Source organism: Mustela lutreola, chromosome 2 (genome assembly GCF_030435805.1).
Source record: "Mustela lutreola isolate mMusLut2 chromosome 2, mMusLut2.pri, whole genome shotgun sequence".
Classification (NCBI taxonomy): Eukaryota; Metazoa; Chordata; class Mammalia; order Carnivora; family Mustelidae; genus Mustela; species Mustela lutreola.
The window spans coordinates 128,363,935-128,383,966 of NC_081291.1; the positions used below are offsets into that span (position 1 = coordinate 128,363,935).

The window sequence follows — 20,032 nt, forward strand, 5'->3', positions numbered from 1 at the left end:
GCATCTCCGACTAGAGTGGCCTCTGCGGATGGTCAGATCTGTGGTCTGGCTCTCAGGCACCAGCTGCTGGGATGAGATGCAGCCTCGGGGCCCAGGAATGAGCACAGTTCCTGGGCAAGGGCACAGCCACAGGACCCCCAATGGGCCCCGAGCACTGGGGAAGCAGCTGTTTGCCCTAACACACAGCCCTGCCAGTTTTGAAAACAATTTTAATGTCTGTTTCCCTCCTTAGTCCCTGATATTCCCATAGAATGGAGAAAGCTTCCTGGAATGCTCCTTTCCCTAGCCTGTTGTTTTCAGTTTCGTTTTGACTGTTTTAAAATAAATGAAACCCAAGAAGAGCTCCACCCCTGATCGTTGGTTCAACAGCAATAACCTGCTGTCGGCTGCCTTTGCCACAGTGAGACTTGGACAGGATCACAGCGAGATGCAGGCCCCGGGGGGCCCCAGCCCTGGGCAGACTTGTGTGCTGATTCTGATTTTCACCGTGCTCCTGCAGTCCCTCTGTGTGGCCGTGACTTACATGTACTTCACCAGAGAGCTGAAGCAGGTCAGTACCATGCACACGGTCCCTGACAGAGGCGCTCAGCCACCCTGGGGGGGTAACTGCCTCTGTTTCCTCTTCTGGGAAAAAAAAAAAAAAAGTTCCCTCTCTCTGCCTGTGGACCCTAAATGCTAACGCATATGATTACGGAGGACCTTGCAAAAGTTTAAGTTGAAAGGACTGTATGAACAGAGTGGGGTTACAGAACTCGTTCTACCAGCAACTGGCAGATGCAAAAGCAAAACTCCTAGCATAGTTGTTTTTTCCCTCTTCATCAGTTTGTGCATTTTATAATACTAGCAATTGAACTAAAATCGGCACTAAGTCTTGGAGTGTCATCAGGTTTGTCTTTTTCCTCCAAGACACGGGGTGGAGGGTAAGTCTGATCTTTGAAACATGATTTAGTTTGAGATCTGTGGCATTTCTGTGTGGACAACAGTGAGGATAGGAAGGACTGGCATTGGTCTGTTCCCTGGCCCCAGACATGTCATGCATAGAGTCTAGAGTCTAGAATTAAGACTTAGATTCTTAATTCTTAGATTCTTAATTCTAGAGTCTAGAATTAAGTCTGTTACCATAAGGACTTCACATTTTATGTTCCTGATAAAATAATTGAAAATAAAATGACTGCTCTATGTCTGTGGGTGGTCCAAGTGTGAATGCAGGTACATTTGACAGAGGGGGAAAAAAACCTTAGTACCATTTTAGTTCCTGCATTTCTCAACTATATAGAACTTTTGGAACCATGAATGCAAAATTGCTGAAAATAAACCAAGCCAGCTTTTGGGTTCTAATGTATGTTTTGACTAATTGTGTATTATATAGTAGAGAACTGTGAGTTGGAAGGAAATTTGGACACCCCCCGTTTTATAGATAAGGAGACTAGAGATCCCCAGACAAAATGACATACCTAAGCTCAGACAGGGCTTTGGAAGCGGAGGAGAACTCAAGTCTTTGGGCTCCTAAAACACACCTTCCTCCTCTACGGGGTGTCTATAGAGTTAACATATTTGCACCCTCGGATGCCCCCTGCATCCTGCCACATGATGATAAAGCAACATTGCATCTGCCGGCTGGCTAGGAAATGCAAGTAGAAGGGTCTCAGAAAAATATAAATTATCTAAATGCCATAGAGTGAGTATCTGTTATGGAAAGGCTGTTTGCATACCCTGTGAAGTATACATCTGGTTATCTCAAATAGTTGCAAAATTTTCCTTTGGAGTTGGATGAAGTAGACTCTTGTTTGATTTGCAAGGAATTATGAAAATGAGGGGCTATCCTTAGATGACCCGTGAAGCCAGCTTTGCTCTAGGGCACATTCAGAAGAGCCCTGGATATTTGTAACTAAAACATCTGTGTAACTATAAACATGCCTCTAGTTCTAAGTCCACCTGAGAGTCTGGAATACAGCTGCGTTCGTGAGTTTGGAGCTAGCATGTCCTAACTGTTGTTAATTTTGCAGGATAAACAGAATGAGTCTGTCTCTATTGCGCAAGCCATTACCTCAGTTTGCTGACATTACAAGTTGGCCAAGTTTTAAGACTGAATTAACTAATTATTGACTCATGCACTTTTCTGTGTATATGATCAAGTATTTTTTTATTCAACTATAAAAATGGAAATTTTGAATAAAGCTTAACATCTCCCCACATGCATACATTTTTCTTGATTGCATAGTTATATATGGATACATATACGTATAGCCATATGGAAGAATTCATGGAAAGTGCCAGAAAGTGAGGAGAGTGAACAGATCTTCAGCCAATACTGTGTTCCAGAAACTTGGCAAAATATTGCTCTATTTGATCCTTAAACTTGTAAATAGAATTACTGAGCTTGTAACGAACTTGTAAATAGAATTGCCCTATTTTACAGATACATAGGGCACAAGGAATTAGATGATTTGCCCAAGATTATAAAACAGGTTAAAGGGAAAGCCCAGTTTTGAGCCTTGGCATTAAAGGAGTGCTCCATAAACTACTAGTGTTGAGAAGTCTCCTGCCACCATCACCCTCTTTGTCAGGAATGCTTGCAAGGAAAAGTGACTCTGCGTCTCTTTGGTTGACCGTGTAAAATTTGGAAAAGCATATTTAATGGAAGAATTAATTTCCTTAAACAGATCAGAGATTCCACTTGGGTTGATGAAAGTTCCCAGAAGGTAAGCTGAGCAAGGATTATAGAGAGCATGACCTAAGCAGGGCTGAGGAGCTCTGAGCTGACCTTCACACATAAGCACAAAGAAGCCTGTAGACTAGCAAGCCTGGACGCTAAATATGGGCTTAGCCTCTAAAGTTTATGTCTCTCTGAGAATATCTCGTGACAAGGAACTGCCTACCACTTTGGCATCATAGATGGGAAAGACAAGGGAGAAGGGGAAGCTTAGCCACCATTCTCCATAAATGGTTCTTTATGCTGCTTGTGGTTCACGGAAAATGATTCCTTAGAAACTCATGTCAGGGCAGGAGAGAAAGCCAGTGTCTCCACCACAAAGTCTCCGAGCCAGCTGGCAAAGGAGGCCAACCTGTAGACCACAAGCCCGGCCAAGGACTGACAAGGTTGGCCTTGGCCTAGACAATCACCATGTTTGTTGATGGCACCAACCGCAGTTACGGTGGAAACCACCTTTCAGGGCTCCTGGGTCAGAAGAGCAGACGCTAGGTGCAAAAGCCTTCCGAGTGCCGTGCAGATGAAAATAGCACACATGACTCCCCGGCCTCCGACACCCAGATGTGGCTAATGCGAAACTAGCTCTGGTCTGAAGCATGCTTCAGGAAATTCATGCTTTGAAGTGGGAAGGAGGTGGGAAAAAAGGACAGAGAGGGACTCATCACATTAACCATCATGAATCATTCTCGAAACAACCATGGTACCCCCTCACTCACGCAGCTAGTCACCATCCCTGGCCAAAGTCTGGAGAAGAAACCACCAAATAGGAAAATGCAAGAAACATGTGGGGCTGGGGAGGAGGGCTGGGCTTTCCCTCAGGCCTTCGATTATTCAGAAACCAGTATTCATGCATAAAATGTGTAGAAGGTGAAATACCAAAATGTTGATCGTTGATCATTGTGATCTCTAGACTGTATGGTTAAGGATGTCTTTTTTCCTTTTCTATGTTTTATAAATTTTCTACCATGAATGCCATAAAAATATCTATGCTGCCTATATATGATTTTTAGGTAGGCTTTAAAAACGTGACATTTTTATACAGTCTTAAGAGAAAACAACCATACACGCAATTGCCTACATACAACCCTGAAAACAAGAAAGATCATCGAGAGGTTATTTAAGAACTAGGATCAGGGTGATTTTAGTGGGTTTTTTGTTGATTTTTAATTTAGAAAAGTGTTCTTTGCTTTTTTATATTTTGCAGGTTTCCCATATACCACCAATGGTTCTAGGGTTCATTAAATTTAGGGTAACAGGGGCGCCGGGGTGGCTCAGTGGGTTAAGCCTCTGCCTTCGATCCAGGTCATGATCTCAGGGATCTGAGACCCTGAGATCTCCTGGGATCGAGACCCACATCTGGCTCTCGGCTCAGCAGGGAGCCTGCTTCCCCCTCTCCCTCTGCCTGCTGCTCTGCCTACTTGTGATCTCTCTCCCTCTGTCAAATAAATAAATAAAATATTAAAAAAAAAAATTGGGGGTAAGAGTGGAGTCACATTAGCTAGTCAGCCTCCCTCCCATGTAGGCCTAGGATCTTACATAATTTTCAGGGTTCTTCCTCCCACCCTCTGGAGGTGTTTCTGGAAAATCCCCAGAGGGTGTCCAGAACCACTCAGGCGCAGCTGGTTCTGGCCTGGGCTGGGCCCTGTGGCATTTCCACCCTCTCAGACTCCCCTTCAGTTCCCAAGAAGCTTCCAGCTACCATGACTGCGGGGCCCCAGGCAGCTCTCAGCTCTGCCTTCTCCTGCCCCTGGTCCTAGCTTCTCCTGTTCTTCATCTTTTTGTGATGAGAGAGCTTCCAGCTGCTGTGAAGTAAGAAAAGACATCCTCCTCCTCTCTGTGTCAGGCACGTCTTTTCATGTCCACAAGTTATAGGCGTTTGTGAACCTGTTTATTCAGTTTCATCAGACCAATGTCTGGCCAGAGAACACCCATACTGGTTGTCCCGGGACAGGGTCCAATGTAGCTAACTTGCTCTTCCTGGAACCACCCTCTGGGCTTTGTATTGAATCCAGCTCCTCCTCTCTGACCCTCTCCACCCCCAGTTGCGGGATATGTTCTCCTATTTCTAAAGCATACCTTATCGAGTTCCTAGGAAATGCGTTTTAGCTCCCACATATATTGGAGGTGCAAGTAGATGTCTATAGGAGACAAGCATGGTGGGGAGGGAGCAAATCAGTGTTGTTAACTCCACACAGCTTAGGCGGCCCCAGCTGTCACCGCTAGCACATCTACTAACTGGAGAAAGTTTGACTCTTGTAATTAAAGGCAGGAAGAAAGAAAGTAAACATTTATTTAGAAAGTAAATGAATGTTCTGTGCCAGAGTCTGTGGAAGGAGTTCATCAACTCAGATTTGCGCTTTTGCACTTGAGGGAGCTTCGTCAAATGTCCAAGGAGCATGTGGCTGGGCCCAGAACAATGTGACTCTGACTGGGACCGCGCACAAACAAATTATTTTGATTTGGAATGAGATTGTCTTTTTATAGGAAGGAGCATCATTAAGTTTGATCTTTCCTTCAGGCTTTGGTGTCCCTTAAGTTCAAACAATAGATAAAAATGGCCATTTATTTCTCCAGAGAAAAGCAATTCAGATTTGCACAGGGAAATAACAGCTCCTCGATCCCAGTTGTTAAAAACAAAAACAGGAAAAAGGAAAAAAAAACCTAATGTCTGACCTCGAATGGACTTCCCGTTTTCCTTTGTAAAATTAACCAGTTGTCAGCCTAGAATGTGCTGGATAGTTTGGGTTGTGTGCGTGCACGCGTTTGTGTGTGTGTGTGTGTATTTGATATCAGGCTAGTACTTTGTTGACAGTTACCTGGCCATTATAAATGCTTGTTCTCAATCGGAAGGAGGGGTGAACCTTCAAATGGTATTTCAAGTGTCTGTAACTAGCGTGGACATTTAATAAAACAGTGTTAAGATTTCCCGTGGAAATATATTCTAGATTCTACCATTCAGAGGAGTAGAATTCACAAAAGTAACTAGAATTTACTCAATACCAGAAGCTCAGATTGAGAAAAAGAACATTACCTGTACCCCAAAGGCCCTGAAGGATTTGTTTACTTTTTTATTTAGGATCCTGGAATTTAAATGGACTCTATTGCCTACTGTTCGTTTCTTTTCTTTCTTTCTTTCTTTCTTTCTTTCTTTCTTTCTTTCTTTCTTTCTTTTTTTTTTTTATTTTGAGAAAGAGAGAATTTGAGTGAGAAGGGGCAGAGTGAGAGAGAGAATCTCAAGCAGGCTCCACGCTGAGCCCAGAGGCCAGCACAGGGCTTGATCTCACAACACTGAGATCATGACCTGAGCCAAAATCAAGAGTCAGACGCTTGACAGACTGTCAACCGGGTGCCCCTCTATTGCGTACTTTATACCTAGGTGGTTTCCCATCTTCGGAATGGGAACCTCCCCATCCCAGAGTTGGAAATGATCTCAAAGATCACCACAATGAACCAGCTCAAAGATCAAATGAAAAACAGAGAAGAAGCAGTTTGTTGAGGGACACACTGGGGCAGTGAAGGGCATTGTGACCCAGGATGTCTGGCCCACACCTGTAACCTTTCCACCATATCCAGCTGCTTCCTTGTATTCACCAAACAAAGGACAGCATGGCTACTTCTATTTCAAGCCATGAGCTTATCTCAGGTGTCAAGACATCTTTGAATCTGTCATCCATCAGTTCCTATCACTTAACTTGTAAATGAACAAAAATAAAAAGCTCTTGAGCATAATATTGTGTTCTACTCCATCTTAACCCAGATGCAGGACAAGTACTCCCGAAGTGGCATCGCCTGTTTCTTAAAGGAAGACGACATCCCGTGGGACCCCTATGATGAGGACAGTATGAACAGCCCCTGCGGGCAAGTGAAGTGGCACCTCCATCAGGTTGTTAGAAAGGTAGGTGGGCCACCAGGTCCCTCCACCAGCAGGTATGGAAGGTCACAGAGCAGGGAACACTTAAGAGCATTGAGTGGAGGTGCTGCATTTTGCAAAGGAGGAAACTGAGGCCCAGAGTGTTTACGTGATTTTTCCCCAAATTCATAGAACTAGGAGAAAGTGGAACAGCACCAAACAGTGGGTCCTGGCTGACTCCTTGGTCTTGAGTTCACTCCTCTACTCGAGCCTCCCCATCTAGTCTAAACTTTTCATCTCCCATCGTAGAAATTGAGGCACAGACAGGGCAGTGTGTTCAAGGTCACACCACAATAAAAGACGTGTGTGATTTCTTTTGTTGTTCCGAAGACAGATGAAGCTGTGTACTAATGTTTTTATACTCTTCCAACCTTGTTGATCTCTGGAATTAAACATATATTTATTTTTGTATACATATAGAGATGAAGAAAGAGGAAAGGAAGAGGGAAGAAAGAGAAACTGAGAAATTGAAGGTGATGACATCTCGATTTATAGTTAATAAATAACCAATTACAAAATATGTTTGTAGAAGTTGCTTAAACAGGATCCCTAGCAAAAACTCTCTGTCAGCAAAGAGTTTGTTTCATTAAATTACATAATTTTAACTCCTGCCTATCCAGAAAGGTCAGGATGAGAACATGGCTATGAAAATAACTCCGTGATACAACATCATTATTTAAAAAAAAAAATGCTGGGGACATTCCCAGGGCAGGAAGGAGGTGTGTTTTGAAGATATGATTGCAAGCCCATTGTTTGGTGCTCAGTCTGTCTTTGCATAGAAACTGTCATGCTTGTGGTTAGGGCTCCAGTTTATGAGCCACGCAATCCTCACAGTAGAGCCCAGATGTCTTCTAGGATGCCATTTCTATGAGAAATGGAATCTGACCTCACCCGAAGGCCACGGCAGGGCGCCCACTGCATACAAGCTGTACAGAAGCAGCTTGACTCCATTGCTCCAGGTGGTCAGGTGTTGAGGACCAAGAAGCCTGGGGCAGGGGCGGGGGTGGGCAGTGCCGGCTGGTGGATGGGGAGCGGGGGCATCCTGAGAAGACTGAGGAATGGGACTCAAACGTCCCTGGGGTTGGTGGGGGCAAACCCATGGGTGGCAGGGGAGAGAAACTCAGAGAAGAGCAGAAATCTGGAGCCTGAGGAGGGGGCTGGATGCTGGGGCAGGGAGTGGGGGGAGGGTAGAGAAGTAGTGGGGGTAGACTTCACATACCTCTTCCTGCTGTTCTCTCTCTGCCTCCCTCCCATTCTCCCACACCGCCGCTCACTAGAATAGGGAGAGGCTGGGAGAGGACACAGATGGGTGGTCAGGGTAGGGGGGAATGATTTCCCACTTTTTTCAGGTGCCATTAATGGAACAGATTATTTTCCAGTAAACATCCTAAAATTCCATATGGTATGCCATTTAATCCTCAGAACAGCTCTCTGAGGAAGGAATCAAAACTATTATCTTCCTCTCTCTCTCTTTTTAAAATGTATTCATTTATTTTAGAGAGAGAGAGAATCTGAGGGGCTGGGGTAGAATCTCCAGCAGACTCACCACTGAGTGTGGAGCCCGACTTGGGGCTGGATCCCATGACCCTGAACCTGAAATCAAGAGTCTGACACTCAACTGACTGGGCCCCCTCTTACTCTTCTCCTTTTTTTTTTTTTTTTTAAATTAGATGAAGAAATTAAAGTTCACATCAGTTAAGTAACTTGAGCAAAGTCTCCCAGAGCTAGTGATTGACACATTTGCATCTGGTCCATTTGACCAGACTGTTATCATTCTTTGATTCTGCTTCCCACACTACAAGAATTACCCTTCTCTTTTCCTGCTGCTCCTCCTCCTTCCTTCCTTCCTTCTACCCCAGAATGAGAGAGATAAGGAGACCATGCTGAGGCCACTGCTGGCTTCCCTCCTCCCCGCAATGCCCATTGTGCCAGAGGTGGACCTGCCCTTATTGGGTCAGGGCTTGAGACCAAGGGAAAAACAGAGAGCTTCTGGTTTGGGGTGGGAGTACAGAGAAGGAGAGTTTCTGGCAGTTTCAAAAGGGACAACAGTGGCAGGAAAGGATGGACAAAGGCCCAGGGGACAGAACTAAATGGAGGGAACTTCAGAAGCCACAGCTGCGCTCAGTATTAGCTCATCTAATAGAAAGGTTAAGGTTTCCCTCTTTCTTACTGATTTTCCCCACAGGTTAGTACAAAGAAGGTGATGCTAGCTATTTAGAAAAGGTATTGGCATGTGGTAAAACATGTTTATGTGAAGAACGCCCTGGCCACAGGTCAGAAACGAGAGAATGGCACAGTGTTGCCAAGTCCTGCCTTGGTGGGCTCTGTATGTCCAATATGTCTTACACCTTGAGGCTTGGGTCTGCCCAGCCATTCAAAGCCCCTGAACACTGTTCCGCAGTGCACTTAACCCACACACTTGCCTGCAGACTCACGCCCCACATGGAGAAAGCAAGGAGGCCTGGGGACCACATCCAGTAGCCACAAGGAAGTTTGGGCAACATTAGCCTCATCTACCTTGCCAGATGGCACCTTCTTCCTGGGCAGCTCCAGGTGTGGCCTCTGAAGGCCCCTTCCAGAAACAGAACTTTCCACAGCTCCCTCTGCCTCAGTGTTCACCCCAGCTCCCTCCCTTTAGGTGTCCACCCTGTGCTTGGACATCTAAAGCTTCCGAGGTTCCTCTCTGGCGTAGAAAGGACATCTTAGACATCAGCAAGAAGGGCCATAGACATTCTGTAGTCAGTTGAAATTTTTAGGGAAATTAACAAGCTTTATTCAATACTGTTTGCAGATGATTTTGAAAACCTATGAGGAAACCATACCTACAGTTCCAGGTAGTATTTTTTTTGTTTATTATTTTAATTTTCTGCTGTCGACTTCATGATGGGGTGAATGGCTCTCCAGCCCTTCTCCTCCACTCCCTTCCACGCATCCTCCCTCAGACTGTGATTCAGTGTCTCAAGCCACTTGATTCTATCTTTCTCTTTGCATTGGCCATTAGGAAGCTTAGAGCCAAACCTGGGGCCCCAACTGCGGTCAAAACTTTATTTCTTCTGAATCTTGTTTTCCCACCATGAATTTCCCTTTCACCTCCATTTCTTCAGTTATTTATTTTTTACTTTCAAATGTGCTGTAAGTAAGTCATCTAAATCCTTTCTGGAACATGGCTGAAAGTAAGATAAATGAGAACCCAACATGACCTATCTTCTCTGCTTCTGACCACTACGAGGCTCTATGACTTTTTTTACGCAAGGGCCTCTCGCTTTGTCACCTTTCCCAGCAATCATTTACCACTCCCCCCACTTCTCATCCTGTGGTCTCTCAGCCACGGCCCCTTCCTGTTCACGGTCAGCAGCCTGCTTCAACCCACATTCTCTTTGAGGGCTGTTACCCAGGCTGCCTTCTGCCTGGCTTCTCATATAACTAACTCCTTGTCATTCTCATCTTATCATCTCGTTACCTCTTCAGGGAATATTCTTCTGCCTACCTTTCTAAGTAAGTCGCCCCACACCCTGCTATTTCTATCGCATTTTCTTGTGTATTTTATTTTATTTATATATATATTTTTTATCCATGTGCTCTCTGATTCCCTACTAGATTAAAGATCTGCAAAGATTGAATGCATGTCTGTTTCTCTCATCTGTCTATACCTAGCACCGAACTTGATCCTCGAAACCTAGGAGATTCTTTATCTACCTGGCCCTGAGGGGTAACACGTTTCGTGTTTCGTGTGTGTGTGTGTGTGTGTGTGTGTGTCTGTCTGTCTGTCTGTCTGTATTTTGATTGAGATTAAATTCACATAACACACAAATAACTTTTGGGGGCACCTGAGTGGCTCAGTTGGTTAAGTGGCTGCCTTCAGCTCAGGTCATGATCCCAGGTTCCTGAGATAGAGGACAACATCAGGCTCCTTGCTCATTGGGGAGCCTGCTTCTCCCTCTTTCTCTGCCTGCCTGCGCTCCCCTTGCTTATGCTCTCTCTCTCTCTATCTCTTTCTCTGTGTCAAATAAATAAGCAAATAAAAATCTAAAACAAACAAACAAGTAACTCTTTTTTGAGGTATCATTCTCATTTTATTTTTTATTGAAATATAGTTGACATACAATATTATATTTCAGGTGTATACCACAGTGAGTTGACATTTACATACATTACAAAATGCTGACTACAATAAGTATGATTACTAACTATCACCATACCATAGTGACCATAGTCACTAATACTGATTACAGTATTAGTGACTATCTTCCCTATACTGTACTTTATGTCACTGTAGCTTACTTGTTTTATAACTGTACCTCTTAATCTCCTTCACCTGTCTCACCCATCTCCCCAACCCACTCCCTCTGGCAGCCACTAGTTTGTTCTCTGTATTTATGTGTCTGTCTTGTTTTGCTTGTTCGTTTGTTCTTAGATTTCACATACAAGTGAAATTTTACATTATTTGTCTTTCTGTCTGACTTATTTCACTCAGCATAATATCCTCCAGGTCCATCCATGTTGTCCCAAATGGCTCAATTTCATGGTCTTTTACAGCTGAGTAATGTTCCATTGTGTGTTTACCACACAATGTTCTTTATCCACTCATCTACGGGTGGACACTTGGGTTGCTTCCAGATCTTGGCCATTGTACTCATGTTGCAGTGAACATAAGGGAGCATATATCTTTTCAAAAATAGTGATTTCATTTGCCTTTTCTTGGGATAAATATCCAGAGGTGGAATTGCTGGATTGTACGGCTTTTCTATTTTTAGTTTTTTTGAGGCACTTCCATGCTATTTTCCAGAGGGGCTGCCCTGATTTACCAGCAGTGCTGTGGGGCTCCCTTTCCTCCACATCCTGGCCAACACTTGTTGCTTGTCTTTTTGTTATTAGCTGTTCTGACAAGTGTGCAGACAGCTCATGGTGGTTATGATTTGCATTTCCCTGATGATAAGTGATGCTGAGCATCTTTCCACGGCAGAGCAGGAACAAGTGTGGGGGGACGCTGGTCTCAGCCGAGCTGCTGTAGAGGGGCTTCTACCAGGAGGCACAGATTGGATGGGGCAGGTCCACAGGGCAATGCCAGGACCAGGCGAGGTGCTAGCAAGGTTGGTGAAGAGAGTCAGAACTGGCACTGGTCAAGTTGGCTAGAGAGAAGGAAGGCAAGAGAAAAGGCCGCCAGCACTTCTGTTCCCAAAGAAACTTCTTATAGATCCTTGCCTTTCTATCACATGCCCTGAAGTTAGGAAGAAATATCCTTCACATATGGCCCAGGCACTTTTGAATCCACTGCCTCTGTGCTGGGTTTTGGAGTAAGTTTGTGTGCAAGCCCTTTGAAAGCAGAGTCTCGGTTTCCTCCAGCCCTCTGGCTCTCCTGGAGGTGAGCCCCACTGATTTTCAAAGCTGGACATTGTGAGAGCTGTCTTCCCAGGGCAGGCCCCGGGCTGGGGGCGGGGGGGACAGTGTCCCATGTGGGGCTTTAATCCCTTGCTCCCCAGGGGGAGTTTCCATACCTATGTATACCCTTACCGCTTGTAGATCACCTTGCCTTGAAGGTGAGTCCTGATGAGATCTTGACCCTGGCCCTTTCAACTCGTCTCCATGTGGCTTTTTCTTTATATCTTTGACTATGGAAGAGCTGTTCTGCTAGTCTTCAGGTTCTTTTCAGAGAGAATTACTCTATATGTAGTTGTCTTATGGAACCTCAACTGGATCTAGTAGAAGAACCAGGCACTGGTCACCTTGGAGGTTTATTTAATACTGGCAGGTTCAGAGGAGAGTAATCTCCCAAGGTGAGCCACCAGCACAAACAAAGGGGGTAGTTTATACACTTTTACTTCTGTATCTGTGCCACTTCTGTATGCTTGATGGCCAGGCAGGAAGGAAAACCCGGAATGGCCCTGGGGCCAGGACTGGGATTCCCCTGCTGGATTGGTCCAGCGCTTTAGAACACAGATTTCCCTTATCAGTTGTAGCCTTGATGTGTCCATGGGAGGATGTGAGCTCAGGATCTTCCTACTCCACCACCTTTGAGAATGTTATGGTCAACCATTTTGAAGGCCCAATTTAGTGGCAGATAGCACATTCACAATATTGTGTCACCTCCCTATCTCTCCACATAGAAGGCTCTTAATACGTATTTTTAAATGAATACATAAGTCAATAAAACTACTGGATAAAATTTGCTACTTTTTCACATTTGGCTCACTGTAACCCCATTTTCCCATACTAATGGCCATGGAGACCTGAATACACATACTGGAGACTGCTGTCCTGGGGCACACCAGCCTGGCAGAGAAGAAACTGTTCTCTAAGTGTTGCAAAGATGTCTTTCTACTTTTCAACTCTCCTTTTTCGATACCATAAGCTTCTTCATTGCTTAACAACCCCCATTTTTCTTTATTAAATACACTTTATGAAACATGAAGGATAAGATCTGTTCCCAGGATCTACGCATTCTTCTGGAAATTTCCGTGAAAGTGGTAATCAGAACAGTGAACACTCCCCTTCTTCTGATGAGGCAAAACCGATCCCTGGACTACAGAAGATGCATGTACTATTTTCAGTGTGTAAGAAGAATACTCTTCTCTATTTATCACACTAAGATGTAGAAATTAGGTACTAATTCAGTATATGAAGGTGCATTCATGACACACAAACAGACATATTCACAGGTTCCTTTTCCACATGTAGTCTGCTATAGCCAGTAGGAAATCTTGTCTTTGTTTGTTTATTTTTAGAAATGTCCTCTTTAGAATTTGCTTTTGTGTTTAGGCTTCCCTGAATCTTCACAATGACCTCTAAATGTAAGATATTTATAATTAAATTCATCTTCTGCATATTTTAAAACAAGGTGTCAAGGTCTAAGGGCAGGCAAAGCATTATGAATTATTAAACAGTAGAAGTTAAAGGTGAATGGACACATCATCCTTGAAAGCTGAGCATTCTGAGAGTATTATGTAATTGTCCATGCATCCCCATGATACGTTTGGTCTTCAGGACTGTACAAATGCCTATCTATCCTGAATTAAGTAACAACTTGTACAAGATGGATGGAAGAGATTCTTATTTCCTATTCATTCCTTTCCTGTGAAATTTTACCACCTCCTTTCTGTTCCTTCTCCTCCTAGCCTTGATTAAGACCTCCTGTTCTCATTCCTGATCAATTATAGTCTGGTAACTTGCCAGTCTCCAACCCTTCCAACTTCTACCCATCAGACCTTACTTTGAGATAGGATAGCCTAAAGCACAACACATTATCTCTCCATTTCCCCTATCAAAATCTTTCAGAGTCCTACCGTGTCCGTGTCTCTTAGCTTAACATTCAAACCCTCCATCATTTGGCTCCCCATTTAAGCCCGAATCTGAACCCCTTCTATGCTGCAGCCCAGGAATGCTTTGTGTATCCTGCCTGTGGCCCCTGTCCTCGATCTCTGAAAATGCCCTTCTTCCATTCTTTCCCAAGTCTGCCCATGCTCATCCTCTTTAGAGCGTTATCCTCACACCTCAAATATTTGCTTGCATTCATTTGTCTCTAGATCTTTCTCCTTGCTTCTAAAGGAGCACCTGGCATAGATGTGAAGAGTACCTTGGTTTGTTGGAGTAAGCCTTAGCACAAAACCCTCCCCTGACCTCAGTCCTCCAATAAAGAGGACTCTTTCCCTCTTTGGAATGCCCATCACCCTTTATTTATATTTATTTATTTATATTTATTATTATGTATTATGTGTGTGTGTATGTGTGTGTGTGTGTATTTGTATTTCTCACAAGTAAATTTTCACTGTCTAGTTCATATCTCTCCTAAAAGATAGTAAGTCTTTTGAGGGCTAAGTCTGTGTAATTAGTGTTTAAACAGTGATTTGCAACCCCTCTCTATTACAGTGCAGTAATTTATTGCTGGCAATGTTTTCTTTCTTTCTTTCTTTTAAGATTTTATTTATTTATTTGACATAGAGAGAGAGACAGAGAGAGAGAGAGAGACAGTGAGAGAAGGAATACAAGCAGGAGAAGTGGGAAAGGGAGAAGCAGGCTTCCCGTGGAGCAGGGAGTCCTATGTGGGGCTCGATCCCAGGACTCTGGGATCATGACTTGAGCAGAAGGCAGATAGATGTTTAATGACTGAGCCACCTAAGCACCCCTTGGCAATATTTTCTTGATGATAAAATATCATTTATCGTAACCAGTGTAAGCACACTGGGGAAGTTGGAACTGATTTTCTGAAAAGAGGAGTTTGCTGAATTTGTGTATTTAAAGGCTGCTCCAAAATACTGCAGAAAGTGATCAATAAGTCTTATTTGCTTATTATTATCTAGTGAATTAGTGACTTTATTTTTATATACTGATTATCATGACCAGTATGCCAATTCATGTTTCCTTTTAGAGGGGCAGGCGTGGGAGATGACTGTTGGACACCAGTTTGTAGCATCTATAGACCATTGTTCTCACCATTGCTCCTTTAGAATCAGGATCGCTCTGTTTCTATATATAACTCAAAGTGGAAATTCATCAGTGCTTGGTTATTTGGGTACATTCAATGACCAGAATTATTACATGTCCCCAGCGATTTATTTATTTGTTTGTTTGACTTAGAAAGGGCCAGAATCTTCATTTTGTTATATTCTGGATGGGCCTCACCTTTGAGATGCTGGTGAATTCTAACCCAAGCTACTGCTTATTCTTCTCATCTAAAATACTTTCAAAATTAAACATAAGCAGGAATCGATGGATGATCATATTAAAATGTAGGCTATTTTGATGAAAGCCCATACGATCAACTTTGGAAGCCCAGTGTGCTTACAGTGTCTGACCAACAGCAGTTCTGAATAACAATGTTTTTGAAAAGTAGGTTTGATAACTGCTAAAATTCTTTATCATTTGTCTTTTTAGAAAAACGGCTAAATATTCCTAGCCTACTAAGTGAAAGGAGTCTTCAGAGAGCAGCAGCTCACATAACTGGAAGTAGCCGGAGAAGAAGCTTGTCTCCATTTCCAAGTAAGAGAAAAAAACAAATATATGGCTAAAAGGAAGGCACTGGAAAAATTCGTTCCAGATAGTTTATTCTTTTTATAAACATATATTTTTAGTCCTCAGGGGTACAGGTCTGTGAATCACCAGGTTTACACACTAGTTTATTCTTTTAACTTGTCTATGAAATGTTGATATGGCTAGCTACAAAATGCTCAGTGGTAATGAGGGCTCAGATTGCTTCTTTTCAGAAGCAAGATTACAAGACAAATGGAAAATTCTGTGGTGGGAGAACTTTGTCTTTGAGTTTCCCATACCCCTATTTGTGCTTTTCTTCTTCTTCCTCAAAGTAATTTCTCTCTCTCACTCTCATCAAATCTTCCTCCTCTTCAAAAGTTCTAAATCAGTTATTTACTTTCACCATGAGTCACTAGGTATTCCTTGTGGCATTTGTATTTGGTTGAATTATGGGAAGCTGCCAATATTTGACTCACAGACATGTCAGTTTCATAAGGTTCAGCCAAATATGATAAGTCTATTTCTTACCTGAAGAACTGTTGTCTACACAGTCCTGTAACGTTGAAGGAGTCCTGTGGTCTAAATCCCCACGCTGGAATACCAGCTCCTCTTTACCTAGATATATGCTTTGAGCAAATTACCTAATCAAATCAAGCTTCAGTTTCTTCATATACAAAGTAGAGATAATCTTTATATCATAAAATGCTGAAGATTAGCACAGGTGAAATTCCTGGGAATTTTAAGTACTCCATAAATAGTGGCTTTTCCTATTATGAAAGGTTTCATCCAAGTTAAAGAAATTTCAGATGTCACTTAAAATATGAAAAGACTGTGGGATTTTTTTTTTCTTCAATTTTTGGTGAGGACAGTTGCCTTCCTGGTATTCCTGAATTCTTGCTTTATGAATGATTGACATGTTCTGCCTATGAGTGAGATTGTTATTATAATGTTACTATTTACTACTCAACAAGAAACACAATAGTTGTTTTTACACTATTGAAAAACTAAATTTTGCACCAATCCTGGAGACGGGTCCAAAGTTTAAAGGAATATCGTATTTTAGTAGGGCCCTTTTTCACTCAAAGTCTTTGGGAGTTAAAGATCCAAGGGTCTGAAGATCTTTAAATCTGGGCTCTCTTTGCCCAGCTGTGTGCCCTGTCTTATTGTGGACTAGAAATGCTTTCTGCTTGAATAGTGCCATTGACTCTGGATTGTGGAGAAAGACCAAGAAGGACCCCAAAGAGACCCAAAGAAACTGCAATAAGTTCTGAGCTCCAGGCTTAAGGAAATAGATATGTTTCTTTTGGCTTCCTTATTTGTTACTCATTTGAACTCACCAGCATAAGAAGGTCGGTAGGGGTGCGGGATAGAAGTTCTGCCCAAGAGTCAAAATTGCCATTTGGGTTAATCATCTCTCATGCTACAGTTTAGAGCTGAGTGTGACAGATGTGGCCCAAGTGGTGGATGAGGTGGAAAGTAAGGGACTTCCAACAGATCAGAATCATACAATACCCTCAGATTCCTATATGACTGAAATTTGGAATCCTTGTAAGATTGAAGGAGCAAGCAGTTTGTATTAGATTGAAAGTCTTCAAAATCCCACCCCCAAAATTGGCTAGGCACAGCTACTGAGATCATTCTTACCTTTGTTACAAACTTCTTTCTTTTAATTTTCTTTCTCCCTGAACTTCATACAGGCTCCAAGAATGAAAAAGCTTTGGGCCAGAAACTAAACTCCTGGGAGTCATCGAGAAAAGGACACTCATTCTTGAATAATTTGCTCTTGAGGAATGGAGAGCTGGTTATCCATCGAAGGGGATTTTATTACATCTATTCCCAAACATACTTTCGGTTTCAGGAACCTGAGGAAATTTCAGGAACGAGTTCAACAGAACAGAACAAAAAGAAAAACAAACAAATGGTACAATATATTTACAAATACACAAATTATCCTGACCCTATACTGCTGATGAAAAGTGCTAGAAATAGTTGTTGGTCTAAAGACTCTGAATATGGACTCTATTCCATCTATCAAGGTGGGATATTTGAGCTTAAGGAAAATGATACAATTTTTGTCTCTGTAAATAATAAGCAATTGATTGACATGGACAGAGAAGCCAGTTTTTTCGGGGCCTTTTTAGTTGGCTAATTAATCTGCAAAGAAAAAACAATATTCCCAAAGTGACTCTTCACAAAAAGTAAGGAAATCTGAGCAAAGCCGCTTCAACCAGAAGACCTAAAAAGCAACACACGCTTCTCTAATATCTCTGAAAATGACCAAGTCATTTTAAGAAAGCGAAATTCCCAAAGACCTTTCAGGGGTCTACAAGATATCAGTTTGCTCTCAGAAACCTAGAAGATTCTGTTTCCAAACACTTGTGTAGCAATACACAGCTGTCTTTATTTTCTACTCTTGTGAGGATTCCAGAAGAAAGATTAATGATCCATCTCTTTTTTTGGAGGCTCCACACTGGCTCTGTGGAGCCCAACACGGGGCTTGAACTCCCAACCCTGAGATCAACATCTGAGCTGAGATCAAGAGTCAGATATTTAACCAACTGAGCCACCCAGGCACCCAGTGATCCGTCTCGTAAGTAATATATCACCTTGGTCATTTCCAGGTTACCATAACAGACAACAAGGAGAACCACTAAAAGGTCATGATCTTGGGAGGTAGCCTCTGTCAATATATGGGATGTGCAAAGGGTGTTTGCATCATGCTTGACCTTACAGGAGTTATCTCATACACCTGGATTTGATGGAGATAAGAACATTCTACTCAAAATAATATCATTTTGTTTAAAAAAAAAAAAAACTAAACTAAATTTATGCTCAGTGAATAAGGAATTACTTCTGAATGGCTTGTGATTTTCACTACAAAAGTCAAGCTGACCCAAAGTACTAATAATATTTTTGATAAAGGACTCCATAACGAGTGAACAGCTAATCAGGACAAGGGAATTTGGCCTCATGGGAGCAGGAAGAGAAATGGGAAAGTGGAAACACCAAACACAGGTAAATTCGCAGAGAAGAGCCTAGGAGAGATCTAATCCTCACCTCCCACCCCCTACCCCATCCTCCACTACCAAATGTCTTTGTCTAGTATACATCTGCTTAAGGTTGAATCAGTTATTTGCCTCAGCCAGAAGAGGAGCAATTGCTTTTATTTGCCAAAATTGTGACACAAAACATTTTATTTCACCATTTAATCTAACCAGTTGGGAAAAAAAAAATTAGTTGGAGTATTTGTCTAATCTCTTCTAATTGTTGCTCTAAACGCAGCATAATTTATACTTTGAGGTTGTCTGCTCAAACGTTCATTTAAATGTGTCTGATCCAATAGGTCTTTCTCAAAAAAGTTTCCTTTAAACTTAAATTTACAACACCCTGCAGACACCTGGCACTTCTGGCCCCTCTCACTCTATTTTCTATAACACTAGTTAAGTTTTTACATACTGACAAATTGACATATTTGTTACTCTGTGTTTTAAAGCCTGCCTCCTCTCACCAGAATATAAGCACGGTGATCACAGGGCATGTTTTGTCCCGTCCCCATCTGTAACCTCAGTCCCTGGGACAGTGCCTTAACACAACACCCACACAAAATACGTTTGTGAATCGATGAATGACTAAGTGAATGAATACTTAATCATATGGGGAAAAATTTTAAAAGCATCCTCTGCCTTATCCCTTATACTGAAAAAAACTTTGAGGAATTTCAAAAGTAATCTCCAAGTGAAGACCTTCTTTTTAAAAAAATTTTAAAGATTTAACTTTTAAGTAATCTCTACACCCAATGTGGGGCTCCAGCTTACAACCCCAACATCAAGAGCTGCATACCCTACCGACTGAGCCAGGCAAGAACCCAGAAAAAGACCTTTTAAACAAGGATTTAAAAGTGAAAGAAAAAAGACTACAATGTGTGTTCCATAAAATCTTGAAAGAGAACATTTTTGCTCTATATTTTTATACTAAATTTTTAAGATGTTACTTTTTCAATAAAGATGACATATTAAAATGTGTAGTTTTTGTTTAATATTTGCATTTGTCTTATGGTACCAAGATTATTAAAATGGAAAAAAGGACTTCTAATCTCTTTTTCATGATATCTTTTATCTGATGTCTCTTACAGAAGAAAGGAATTAATTTCTCACTTTTTATTTAATGTGTTAAATATGTCAGTCTTTTCCTTTATAGCTAATGCTTTTGTTATGGGTTGAATTGTGTCCCCCCAGAAAAGGTATGTTGAAGTCCCACTCCCCACTACCTCAAAATGTAAACTTATTTGAAAATAGGGTTGTTGCGGATATAATTACTTATGATGAGGTCATATGCAAAAATGAGGGTCTTTATAATAATAAGACTTGTATTCTCTCTCTCTCTCTCTTTTTTTTTTTTAGGATTTTATTTATTTATTTGAGAGAAAGAGAGAGAGAGGGAGTGGGGGA

General features: G+C 42.2%; 1 protein-coding gene across 1 annotated transcript; it reads left to right on the forward strand.

Annotated features, from left to right (window-relative positions):
• Positions 1-310: 310 nt before the first annotated feature.
• Positions 311-19,608, forward strand: TNFSF10 (TNF superfamily member 10). Its single transcript, XM_059163469.1, has 5 exons — positions 311-550; positions 6,468-6,605; positions 9,412-9,454; positions 15,489-15,593; positions 17,282-19,608. Exons 1-5 carry the CDS (start codon positions 326-328, stop codon positions 17,731-17,733), a joined length of 963 nt encoding a protein of 320 aa, XP_059019452.1. The 5' UTR covers positions 311-325; the 3' UTR covers positions 17,734-19,608.
• Positions 19,609-20,032: the final 424 nt, after the last annotated feature.

Coding starts and splice junctions, on each gene's coding strand:
- TNFSF10 (XM_059163469.1), top strand. CDS start 326: ATGAAACCCAAGAAGAGCTCCACCCCTGATCGTTGGTTCAACAGCAAT. Junction 9,455..15,488: donor AACCATACCTACAGTTCCAG/GTAGTATTTTTT, acceptor TTGTCTTTTTAG/AAAAACGGCTAAATATTCCT. Junction 15,594..17,281: donor AAGCTTGTCTCCATTTCCAA/GTAAGAGAAAAA, acceptor AACTTCATACAG/GCTCCAAGAATGAAAAAGCT.